Genomic DNA, 13,678 nt, shown 5'->3' on the forward strand with positions numbered 1-13,678 from the left:
TGTAATGTATGAAGTTCAGAGGTTCTGTGTCACTGTACACAAAATGTCTCATTGCATTACAGTTAAAGAAAATCAATATCAGAGCAGCTATGATAGAAAGCCCAAACACCGTGTCAGCAGAGAAAATACATTATGCTGTTTAAATAGAGGGCTTCTGAGGACACTTCCTTTAATACATTTTTAAACATATTGATGTGATTGATCGGTTGTCATGCAGGAATGTGGTATGTATGACCTTTACCTTGCATTTGCAGAAAGACTGAACAATATTGGAAAAATGGAAATGTGTTTTTTTTTCTTACCAAGTAACCTGATGGATATTTGTATGATTTCTGCAGCAATAATGATGCAACTGTAAACGCCTCTCTCTTCAGTTTTGTTTCTAATCAGTCAACGGCACATTGATGCCCAGCTAGTGTTTTCATTTCGGCACACCTGCGGAGAACCCCTCGTGTGTTTATCCTCCTGAGAACTGTTTTTGTTCTCTATAGAGCATATTTGATTTTTTTTTTTTTTGTGAATTTGTCTGCGACCATATATTTCACCATTTACAGCCACATGACTGGTGCATTCTGGGCTTTTAGAGAAAACAAATGTTGGGGGGGGGGGGGTGGCTATGGGAATTGAATTTTTAATGGCTGCACAGTCCATTTTATCATAGTTTCTGCAGGTTTTATGGAGGTAAATTGAAGACTCTTTAAGACCAAAGAAGCAAAGAAAATTTAAGGCATTAAAATGAATAAAAACATAACACACCAGTATGATCTCTGAATGTAAATCTTGTATGTCTTGTAATAGCAATGCTTTAAAGTTTTAAAATACAACTTCCGATAGATCTCCTTCACTTACAAACAATAAACAAACAAGTAAATAAATAAAAAGCCTTGTTTTCCAAATGCAAATGTTTAAAGATTTATAAACTAATGTACATTTATTCGAGAAGCAGAATGACATAAGATCAAAAACTGATCAAAATAGCATTTAGGAAACAATGCCTTATACTGCATGTTCATTTTGCATTTCCGGTAAATGTCTCTTGATTTAAGGAACTTTAGATTATTATATATTAGAATACATAAGCAAAATTTAATGCCAATACTTTATGAGTTTAAGACTTTCTGTTCCGATACAACATATTTTTAGGCCTTAATCTGTAGAAGAATGAAAAGACCCGCAAAAACTCTGTTTATGGAAAGAGGAACAATAGGTTCCATTAGTTAATATTCGTTAATGTATTAACTAACATGAATGAACAATGAACAATACATTTTTACAGTATTTAATAATCTTTGGTCATTTTCTTAATAAAAATACAGTCGTTCCTTGTTAGTTCATGTTAGTTCACAGTGCATTAACTATGTTAACAAGCACAACATTTCTTACGTTTAATAATGCATTAGTAAAGGTTGAATTTACCATGAACTAACATAAATGAATGCTGTAGAAGTATTGTTCATTCTTAGTTCATTCTAACTAATGTAGCTAACTAATAAACCTTATTGAAAAGTGTTACCATTAATCTTTTTATGAATGTAAACCTAAGCTGCTGCAGTCCAGTAAGTGTTCATTTTGAAATATTACTATTAATTTTTTATATTTACTTTTTAAAAATAAGATTTTACAGCAAAAAACACATGAACCACAAAGGTGAAGGTGGACGTTTGTACTTAAAGTCTAAACTATCATTCAAGCGACAGCAGGCATGTAGTAGATTGTGTGCAACAGGTTTTGTGCAACAATGTGTGTATCAAATATAATACAATATGCTTTACAGGGTTAATAACTCAGTTCTTGTGTCCTCTTACAGAGGCATATAATAAAGATTTTATTCAAAAATAAATAAAATGTTTCTTCTGTTTTAGACCTTATTATGGATACGATTTTTTCTAATTGTTTACTCCGTGCAAAACAAAGTCTGTTATTGGCTGAGAATTTCCTCTAGATTTGAGCATTTTGTCTAGAGTAGGCTCGTAAAGACTAAATAACAGTTTAGCTTTCAGCTTGAAAGCATTCATGTGCATAACCACCTTATAATACCACATTAACCATGGGTTATTACTGCCATAAACTGAAATGCTTATGAGGGAGCCTGAATGAATCTAAAACAAATGCTTTTATTTACTCTTCAGCTCACATCAGGTAATTATTTTGCAGCAACGTTTCATCCAGACTCCATTCTCCCACACCCTGATTTTGCAGTAACAGTGTATTTCTCTTCTGGCAGTTTGTATTCGTGTCAGACTCACCCCTATAGGCTGGAAGATAAGACCATCAACTTCATGGCTGACCTGCGAGGTGAAACTGCCCTCCAGGAGCTGTGAACAAAGCAAAAGACAATGAGAATATATAATGTGTATATAGTATAAAGAACATGTACCCCATAGTCAGAGACACTCTCCAGGAAAGGCCAAGACTGCTGGAAATCTGTTTCTCGTTAAACTTTGAAAAAATAATGACTTCCTAACTAAGTTTCCAAAAAAGATTTCCCAAATACTCTCTCCATCTGCCTATGTTTGAAAAAAAAAGGATAGCACAGTCCCAAACTCAAGCCACTGAGCCATAAGTTGACATGTCAGACTTCTTCCACAAACAGAAATGTTTTGAAAGAGCCACAGTGTTTAGCCTTTTAGTGGAAATCAACATATGAACGGCTCACTGCTTGCATATTAAACTGGGTTTTGTGAAAGTATATCAAAAAATGTACATTAGCATTAAAGCATTAGTGTCGGACTAAACTCATCTAAAAAAAAAAAACAGAGAGTGTAAATACTGTCACACTATCATAATATTGTGCTGTTTGTTTGGGGCTGTTTAACCCACCAATTGCAGGGAAGTATGTAAATTCAAAGCCTTAAAGTGACAGTTCACCCAAAAATGACTCTTATAAGTTGTGAGACTTCCATCCATCTTAGAAATGCAAATCAATTTGTTTGAATGAAAGTGGAACAACATCAGTTCACTGACAGCTGGAAATGTTCATAAAGAGATTTTAAAAAGTACTCCATATGAATAGAGCAGTTTAATCCAAGTCTCCTGAAGAGATGCAATTTATTTATACAATGAAGAGATTTTATTTAGACTTTATTCACATGTAAGCACATCAAATATGGTGAACAAAAGCTTAAACCAATAAAGTTTGTTTTTGTGTCTCACACAAGCACTTTAAACTTTCCGCAAAAACCAATCAGGTTCGATCTTGCATGTCCAGCAATTATTTCTGAGCTTCTGCATACCGTATTTGATTTGCTCTTATGTATGTGCATTGATCCATGTTTACATGGAAAAAAACCTGTTCGCAATTGTTAATGATCTCTTAATGAACTTTTAAAATGTCAAAGTTGTGGGTGAACGGACAGAAAGCACAATATGTTCTTTTTTGTTTTGAAGATGAGCAGAAGTTATATGTGTTTGGAACAACATGAAGGCAAGTAACCAATAACAATTTTTATTTTATGGTGAAATGGCCCTTGACATGCTCATGAAAAGTTTAAGTTTACATGAAACACCATTTGCAATCTATTTTGCTTCCATAATATGATGCATTTCTGAGAGGTACTGAGAGGTATTTTTACAATGTAAAAATATACAGTGGTGTGAAAAAGTGTTGATTTTTTCTTTTTTTGCATGTTTGTCACTTTATTGTTTCAGATCATCAAACTAATTTAAATATTAATCAAAGATTACTAAGTAAACACAACATGCAGTTTTCGAATTAAGTTTTTCACTATGAAGGGTAAACAAAATCCAAACCCACATGGCCCTGTGTGAAAAAGTGTTCGCCCCCTAAACTTAATAACTGGTTGGGCCACTAACTAGGCCACTCCAAAGTCTTCATTTTGTTCTTCTTCAGTCATTCAGAGGTGGATTTGTTGGTGTGTTTTGGATCATTGTCCTGCTGCAGAACCCAAGTTCGCTTCAGCTTGAGGTCACGAACAGATGGCCGGACATTGTCCTTTAGGATTTTTTGGTAGACAGCAGAATTCATAGCAAGTCTTCCAGGTCCAGAAGCAGCAAAACAGCTCCAGACCATCACAGTTCCACCACCATATTTTACTGTTGGTATGATGTTCTTTTTCTGAAATGCTGTGTTACTTTTACGGCAGATGTAATGGGACACACACCTTCCAAAATGTTCAACTTTCGTCTCGTCAGTCCACAGAGTATTTTCCTAAAAGTCTTGGGCATCATCAAGATGTGTTCTGGCAAAACTGAGACGAGCCTTTATGTTCTTTTTGCTCAGCAGCTGTTTTCGTCTTGGAACTCTTCCATACAGGCCATTTTTGCCCAATATCTTTCTTATGGTGGAGTCATGAACACTGACCTTAACTGAGGCAAGAGAGGCCTGCAGTTCTTTAGATGTTGTTGTGGGGTCTTTTGTGACCTCTTGGATGAGTCATCGCTGCGCTCTTGGTGTAATTTTGGGGTGTACCTGGGAACCACTGTTCCATGTTTTCACCATTTGTGGATAATGGGTCTCATTACGGTTCGCTGGAGTCCCAAAGCTTTAGAAATGGCTTTATAACCTTTTCCAGACTGGTAGATCTCAATTACTTTTTCTAATTTTTGTTCTGTATTTCTGTGGATCTCAACATGATGTGTAGCTTTTGAGGATCTTTTGGTGTACTTCACTTTGTCAGGCAGGTCCTATTTAAGTGATTTCTTGATTGCGAACAGGTGTGGCAGTAATCAGGCCTGAGTGTGGCTCGAGAAACTGAACCACAGTTATGTTTTAAGGGGGGGGGGGGGGGGGGGGTCTGATCTGAAACATTAAAGTGTGACAAACATGCAAAAAAATAAAAATCATTAAGGGGACTAACACTTTTTCACACCACTGTAAGTACAATGTAAAAACATGTATGCACACAATAAGTACATTGTACCAAATGATTAATTTAAATGTAAGTACATAGTAGTTAAGGCCACCTAATGTAAAGTGGGACTGCAGTTATGTATAGGTATTGGTTAGAAACAGGGTTGCCAGGTTTTCACAAAAAAAACCACACCCAAATGCTACTTAAAACTATCCCAAAATTGAGTTTTTTTTACCCCCAATCCAGGCGGTAAAATACACATTTTGTGGTGGGGTTTCTCTGGTAAAATTAGCATTCTAGGGGCTAAATATTACAATATTAGGGCTGCTTCAAACCGCAGACATGAAAAACAACCCGTGGCAACAGTATGAAAAACAGTATGAAAATAGCAGAATTGGCTACACTGGTTAGGAATAAGAGATTTAGAATATGGTCATGCAGAATACAGCAGTAATATGTACTAATAAACAGCCAATATGTTAGTTATATGCATGCCAATAAGCAACTAGTTAATATTCAATAGTGCAGTAGAGCAGGGGTTTTCAACCTTTTAGGATACGTGCCCCCCCCCCCCCCCCCAAGTTTGTCTAATTTCATTCGCGCCCCCCCTCCCCTCCGGCGGAATGCATATGCGAACATCATTTACATATTATTTGCTGCGTATCGAGTTTGTAGCATTAATTACATTTAAACATAAATGTATAACCAGCTTACCTAATGTAATTTTGAACACCAGACTACTTAACTCGATCGCACCAACTTTGCTAATGGCTGCCTGACAATTAGCTGCGGCCTTAATCAGATTGCCCCCTAGTGGAAGCCTAAAACATTGAGAGCTCGTCCTTATAATTACTCGGGTGAACGAGTCAGATTCTCGCACCCCCCTTTGCAGGTCCTGGCGCCCCCCTGGGGGGGCCCGCCCCACAGGTTGAAAACCCCTGCAGTAGAGACAAAAAAGTGGTTTCAGAGATGGAGCAAGCAATTATACATTTAATTAAAGATACAAAGACAAACACATCACTTAATCTTAGAAATAACACGCACTGATGAATCAACAATACCACATATAAGAAAGCAAACAAGGTCAATTTTGATTTCACTTTGACTTTGCGGAACATCCTTGTAGCGACCAATATCATATGTAAACAACACATTATAATAGTGAAGTGTACAGAAATCAAAAATGCATCTCTCAAACAACAGAAAGTACAGAGTGAACTTGAGCGAGCAGCGGCGGAGCTTTTACATTTTCATAAGTGCGGCCCCGTCTATAGAGCAGCTGCCGTAAATGAATTTCTCTCTAATAAATGTTTCAAGACCTTGAGCCTGTTTGCGTTTAAACGGATCTCTGCCGTCAATGTTCGCTACACAACTCAGACAAGGTCTCCCACCCAGATATCCTGCTGAACTGAACACTGTTCAATAGAAAAACTCTCAACTTCTTTCATTAGTGATAATCTGTCCTCAGCTGAACGTGGCACTCTTCGACCTTACCCACAATCCACAGGGACGGTGTTATATTAGCGCAGCACACAGGGCTACAGCAGCAGAGTCTTAACAGAGATTTCCTTTCCATGACTCTAATGAAGCACGACCCTCCACTCCACATTAGCTGCTTTATTTTCTCATTTAATCTCTCAGAAACACGTCTACGCTGCTGTTGAAAGAGCCTTGGACGGTGTATTAAAATTCTAGTCAGTCAGGCAGGCTGCAGCAAACAGCATCTTTCATGCCTAATACAACTCACTCTCAAAGCTCTGAGGAGCAGCAGCCCTCTCCATATGAGCCTCTACCTGCAGCAATCGCAGTCTGTTCAGATAAGTGGCTAGTTAAAGGCGCCGTTTCCATACCCAACCCCATTTAATGAGGACATTACGGCTTAATGAGATCATTAACTCCCGTTAAACTCTTTCAAAGTCGCGTTTGAGATGAAACGTTCGCGGTGCAAACGTGTGGGAAGAGTCTGAAATGCTGAGGAACAGGTTGTTCATGTCATCAGCGCGCTCTGTGCGCCGAAGCCACCGCCGTCGCTTCATAGTCTGCCTTTGAAATTCCCATCAGAGATGAGCCTCTTTCTTCCTTTTGTTCTCTTTTTATTTCTTTTTTTGTTCACTCACTCTTAATTTTATATTGTTCTTTCTTTATTGTGTTATCTCTTTTGTTCATTTGTTCTTCCTGTATGTCTCATTTTCTCATTCCTTTTTCCTGCTTGTCCATTCTCTTCCTCCCATCTCTTTCCTTTTTATTTTTTGCTTTCATTCACTGTTTTTTTGTCATTCTCTTTCACTGTTATTTTTAGTTTTTGTTCACTTGTTTTTATTGTTTACTTATTTCATTTTAAATTCTTTTTTATTCAGTCCTGAACCCTTTTCAAGGTCTGATCTATTCTGTTTGTTCTTTCTGTTTCGTTCTCTTTCATTAGTTTTTCTTTTTCCATTATCCTTTAGCCTTTTAATTTTTGGCCTCATTCTTTCATTCTTTTCTCACATTCCATCTCAAGTCTTTCAGTCATTTGCTATCTTTTTTTATTACTTTTTGCTCATTTAGCAGTTTTTGTTCTTTCTCTTTTATGCATTTTGATTTCTTTCTCTTTTTTATTAGTATTATCATTATTAGTTGCCATTCAACTTCTTCTTCATCTTCTTCCATTTCTTCCGTTCGAGTCTATGGCAGCCCATAGAACCACCTGCAGGAAATTTGGCACACTGATAGAGGGCAATATCAACATTACTAGGGCTGGGTAAAAAATATTGATTCTCCGATTTTAATCGATCTTCAGTTGAACGCAACGATATCGATTCGGGAAATCCCCGAATCGATTCTTAATGCACGTGCTTCACGTAAGAGGATATGAATATTCACCTCTCGTCCTGAAGGTGTCACTAGTGTTCCTGCTGAGAGAGTTTTCTCAACCGCTGGTGATCTAATCACAGCGCAAAGGAGCTACCTTAGATCAGATCAGAACATGTTGATCAGCTGCTTTTTTTGCAGAAAAATGATTAGGCTGTAGTTAAGAACTATTAGTTTTATGGACAGTTAGAATGTTTTGTATACGCAGACAAGGGCTTTGAATTGTTTTGAATTTAGAAAAATGTTTTATTTCTTAAACATGTTTGAAGTTCTTAATAGATTTTACTGTTGCACATTTACGTCTTTTTATTTTATTTTTTTACAGTAATGTGCATTTTGCAGTTTGTTTACATGGTGTACAATGGATGCACATATTTATGACTTCTTGTTACAGTGTTCATTTAAAATAAAAGTTGTTTAAAATAAAACAACTGTGTGCACCCTATTATTAATGTAGATGTGTATTTCAGTAATAAACTTAAGTAGGAGAGTTTCAGTTACCAGCATTTATATCAAAATATGGATCACATGTCTGCAAAACTAACATTTTAAATGAAATATTGATAGCGAATCGATATCGAATCGAATTGAATCGAAATCGAAATCGAATCGAAACCATAAAAATAAGAATCGAATCGAATTGCCAAATTGGTCACAATACCCAGCCCTAAACATTACCATAGCAAATTTGGAGTCTCTAACTCAAACTCTCTAGTGCCACCACTTGTCCAAAGTTTCATTCATGTCATGCTAATAGCTTTTGAACCTTGAGCATTTTTTCCCCTCTGATTCTTTGGTTCATGCAGTCAAATGAAGTCCAAAATTCAAAAAGCGTAAGGTTGAGTTTTTTCACTATTTTTTTTTTATAAAAATCCTAGACTGTTTGTCTGATTTTCACCAAAATTGGCTCAGATCATCTTCAGACCATGCTGGCCAAAAGTTATGGAATTCAAGTTGATTCATCGAGCCATTCTTGAATAATGTGCAAACGAGTTTTATGAAAAGCAAGCAAATATGGATGTGATATCTCCACAACGATTTGGTGCGTTGAGACCAAACTTGGTTTGTGTTATAACAAGCATGACCTGAGGCTACCTGCAATGTTTCGGCGCAGTGGAAGCTAGTGGTCAGGAGATATGGAAAATTTCATACCCAATTTTCCAATGGCAGCCATTTTGGGCATTGGCCATTTTGAATTTTGTTGTAAAATGCTATATTTTAAGAACGCATCGATGTATCATTAGAAACTCGGTATGGGTCTTTGGCACCATGCCCTGAGAGTACTCAAAAAGTTTGGGGGCAGTGCCACCTTGTGGCCTAAAGTTATGATATTTTGAAAAATGCTAATAACTTTTGTTTAAATTGTAACGAAACTGGAATAATATATTCCTTGGATAATGCCGAGAACATTGATACCAATTATGCCATAACTGGATTAACTTCCTGTCAGCCATTTTGATTTGTTGAAAACCTACTTTTTCGAACTCCTCCTAGACTGTTAGTCCGATTTTCGTTTTAACACATCAATGAATTTGCTGGAAAGATGCTAAACTGCATCTGAGGCTGTATCTCTGCAAAGCTTTGACATACTGACACCAAACTTTGTATGTGCCATTGCCACATTACACTGACCACGCCACATTAATTTCGTAACTAGTGATAAACCATTCATTAACCATTAATTATGAAATTTCCTACAATGCTAATAACTTTTGATTGCATTAGCCTATTGTAATAAAAATGGTCTTAAATATTCCTTGGGTCATACCAACAACATACATACCAATAATAGAACTTCCTGTCTGCCATTTTGATTTATGTTTAAAACCTTCTTTTCCGAACTTGTCCTAGAATGTTCGTCTGATTTTCACCAAATTTGAGTCAGATAATCCTCAGATTGTGCTGACAAAAAGTTATGGATTTCATGTCGATAAAATGAAATCGTATTCATACAGTGTCGCAACAAGTGTGAGGCATTATGTCAAAATGACTCTGAGACTGTATCTCTGCAAAGCTACAAAGCTCACCAAACTTTATATGTGCCATTGTCACCTTACACTGACCTCACCACATCAATTTTGTAACAGCAATACCTACTGGTCGACAGTGATAAATCTTTCAATCATATTAATAGTGACTGTATTTGATTTTTTTCAGCCGTTTTGCTTAAAATCATAAATACATCTTTAATAGCTCATTGATGGATTTGGTCTGATGCTGCATATTGACTTATCTGATGACTTATCTTGCCTTCTTTGTGCTTGGCCCCGTAATTGCTGCTTGCAGCTATATTTTTTCATTTTGTTCTCTGTTTTTTGCTTATTTTTTCACTTTAATTTTTTCTTTTATGTTCTTTTTCTTTTCATGAACCGGTTTCATTTATTCTTTTATTCAACTCCCTTCCTTACGAACAAAAACTCTACAGGCTACCAAGCCTTTAAAAATACTAAAAGATTTGAGCATGTAAACAAACAGCTCAGCTTTCCTCAAAATTTGATGTTTTGATGCAATTGTGGTCACTTACACGATATCTGCACAGCACAGAACAGATTTTTTTTTTTTGTTTGAGGTGGCATTGCTGTCCAACTACAGTGGCCAATTGCAAGGCTGACACTCACATTACTGACAGTCATGTGTTTGACAACAGCAGTGGCCAATCGTGTGTGATTCCAGCAGCGGCCAATCACAACACTGACTGTGTGCAGCTCATGCACAGGGACTATGAATGTATTTATGAGTGCTGAAGGTTTTGATAGACCACTTAAAACAATATGAGGCTCTTTATTTTCCAATAAATATAAGATATAAATACATAATACTATATACAAAGCAACATTAAGCTGATGTTATGTTTTTTAAAAGAAATCCCTAATCCCAGTGGCAATCATTATTACACATTTGTGTTCAGCACAACATTACACATGTTGTGTTGTAAACCAATTTTTGTTAACACTTTAAAGTATACAATGCCACAAAAATGTAACGAAACAGAATGAATGAAAAGAAATTAAAAAAAATATTTGAGCTACTTAATAATAATTTGTAAATTACAGTGCCATTCAAAGAAGAACTCACTACTTGTACATATTATTTTGATGTATTAACAACGTACAGATCAAAATGTATTGATGTTTTGCAAGAAACACATATTTCTATTGTGCTGTTTTCATGAGCTGCACTCACAAACAAACACACCCTGCATCACAATTTGCATACTAACCACCCTCTCTCAAATCACAGCACTGAAAACAGTATCGCAGAGATGCCCGGATGCTCTAGTCATAATGTGCTTTAGAGCTGGCAGACTGGTGTACAAAAACGATAGCGCTTCATCAGTTTTTAATTGTTTTTAAATGTCACATAAGTTTAATGGTTAAGAATTAAACTATTTTTAATGTGGATAATGTCAGAAGGAAGGTAGGAAGAGCTGTACTGTATAGTATCTGAATAATATGAAGGATAGAGAAAATGAACTGAGAAGTATCAGAATGTTAATGTTCACAGGAAGATTGACAGACCAGTTTATGGTCCTGTGATGCATATAATTATGCAGTACTCAATTAGTGACTGGATATTTATGAATATAACTCATAGATGAGTTTTGCTGTAATAAATGGAATTTTAATAAAAAACATTGTTTGCGCTGCCTGGGCTTTAATGCCACATATAGAATGGTGGAAAATGTCAAAACCACACAAAGGCATGCATTTGTACTCGTTAGGCGCATGAATATATGAGAAATACCACAAATCAATTCACTAATGCACAAATAATTAGCAAACATACTTACGCTACTTTGTATCTCCAACTGAATGCACAAATAAATGCAGAGCCATTTGCATTTATACTCAAATTCGGCTCTCAAATTAACTTTTTTCTCACCATTTGTTTTGGTTATAATTATACTTTCAATCACAGCTTCTTCTTTTAATTATTTGCTATCTTTCAATCCTCCTTTTTGTTCTTCATTTATCTCTTTTTGTTATTTCTCTTTCATCTGTTTGGTGTTCTTTCATTAGTCCTTCTTTTTCATCATTTTATCATCTTTTTTATTTTATTTAAGTTTTCTCTAAATGTGGAGCCATTTGCATCCGAACTCACTATATCACACTAATCACAGCAGATTATCATTCACAAACTGGCATTTATGACCTAGATCACAGCCTAAATGTAACGTGTCTTGCATATACAGAATGTCACAAAAGTGAGTACACCCCTCACATTTCATGTACAGTACATAATGGAATCCATGTTTCCCTCAATGAACTGCAGCTCCCTAGTACCAGCAGCACTCATGCAGCCCCAGACCATGATGCAGACCATACTTGGCTGTAGGCAAGACACAATTTTCTTGGTACTCCTCACCAGGGCATCGCCACACATGCAGGACACCATCTGAGCCAAACAAGTTTATCTTATAGTCTCATCAGACCACAGGACATGGTTCCAGTAATTCATGCTCTTGGACAGGTTGTCTTCAGCAAACTGTTTGCGGGCTTTCTTGTGAGCCAGCTTCAGATGAGGCTTCCTTCTGGGACGACGCCTATGCAAACCAACATGTTGCACTGTGCGGCGTATGGTCTGAACACTGACAAGCTGACCTTCTACTTCTGCAACCTTTAAAGCAATGCTGGCAGCACTCATGCATCTGTTTTTTGAAGCCAGGTTCTGCACCTGACGCACAGAACGAGTGCTCAACTTCAATGATCGACCCTTGCAAGGCCTGTTCCGAATGGAACCCATCTTGGAAAACCTCTGTATGACCCTGACCACTGTAGTGTAACTCAGTTTCAGGGTGTTACTGAACCTCTAATAGCCTTGGCCATCTTTGTGGAGAGCAACAATTCTAATTTTCAAATCCTCAGAGAGTTCTTTGCCATGAGATGCCATGCTGAACATCCATTGGTCAGTATGAGAGAACTGTACTTAAAGCAACTAATTTTAACTTCTCTAATACAAGATACACAACTTTGTATGGTCCTGTCAAGCAGACAAAAACATAGACATGATGAATAGGGCATGTGGCTTTGCATGGTTAAACAACATACTGCTGTTATCGCTTAGGGTGTACTCACTTTTGTTGCCAGCTATTTTAACTAAAATGGCTGTATGTTGAGTTCTTTTCAGAGGACAGCAATCTGTACTGCTACAAAAGCTGCACATTGACTACTCTAAAATATATCCAAGCTTCATTTCTATAGTTTTGTCCCTTGAGAAGACAAACTAAAATGATTGCTGAAATGTGAGGGGTGTACTCACTTTTGTGAGATACTGTATATTGCTGGCCAGTTCATGTTTTGAGAGTCAGTCCTAATGCTGAGGAGGCCGCTGAAGGATTTTCAAGGGGGCGAAGATGAGAAGTGACACTGCGCCAAATGATAGCTAGTGGAGGCTGGGTTCATATCTGATGGAATCGTGAGAGACTGAACGAACTCCTAGACAATAGTTCTTTGATCCCGACTGTAGTCTGCAGTTGAGATGTCATTCTCTACCGATTACTGATGGGAATCTTTTTCCACTCCTCTATTTTCCACTTCCTGTCTGCACATCAGATGGCTGGAGACCTCAACAATGACACCCTCTCAGTTTTCAACAGCCTGTCATTATGACTTCATCCTGAAAGACTTCATCTTCAGATCAGACCCCAAACAAGACAAAACCGACCCACACACACATCCAGCATGAGCTTGGAGGTTCAGGGCACAGACGAACCAGACTAGAGGAAAACAAGACTTATTCATGGCGAACAATGAACAGAGAATCAAATGCGGTTACGAAACGGCTACTGCGGACATGGGGTGAACCTCTTCTGGCTGGAAATTTCTCAGAAACCATCAAGGATGTTCATTTCATAGAAAATGAGAAGTGCACAGCTCACTGGCTGATGTTCCAGATATTCAACTGTAAGGGTCTTTGTATGAGAGCAGGAAAAGTGTCTTTTTGTAGGGTTCATCCAGTATCTGTGCATCACAGGTCTGAACAGCAATGTCTAATTTAACACTGCATGGCATGCATAG

The 13,678-nt window shown here is 37.2% G+C and overlaps 1 protein-coding gene across 1 annotated transcript in view; it reads right to left on the reverse strand.

Annotated features, from left to right (window-relative positions):
- Window positions 1–13,678, reverse strand: part of rngtt (RNA guanylyltransferase and 5'-phosphatase) — a 162,569-nt gene that overhangs the window by 54,389 nt on the left and 94,502 nt on the right. Inside the window, exon 12 of the mRNA XM_073816395.1 lies at window positions 2,247–2,315. Within this exon, the coding sequence (XP_073672496.1) occupies window positions 2,247–2,315 (69 nt within the window). The remainder of the gene's footprint in view (window positions 1–2,246; window positions 2,316–13,678) is intronic.

The sequence above is a fragment of the Garra rufa genome, chromosome 13 (genome assembly GCF_049309525.1).
Source record: "Garra rufa chromosome 13, GarRuf1.0, whole genome shotgun sequence".
In the NCBI taxonomy this organism is placed as follows: Eukaryota; Metazoa; Chordata; class Actinopteri; order Cypriniformes; family Cyprinidae; genus Garra; species Garra rufa.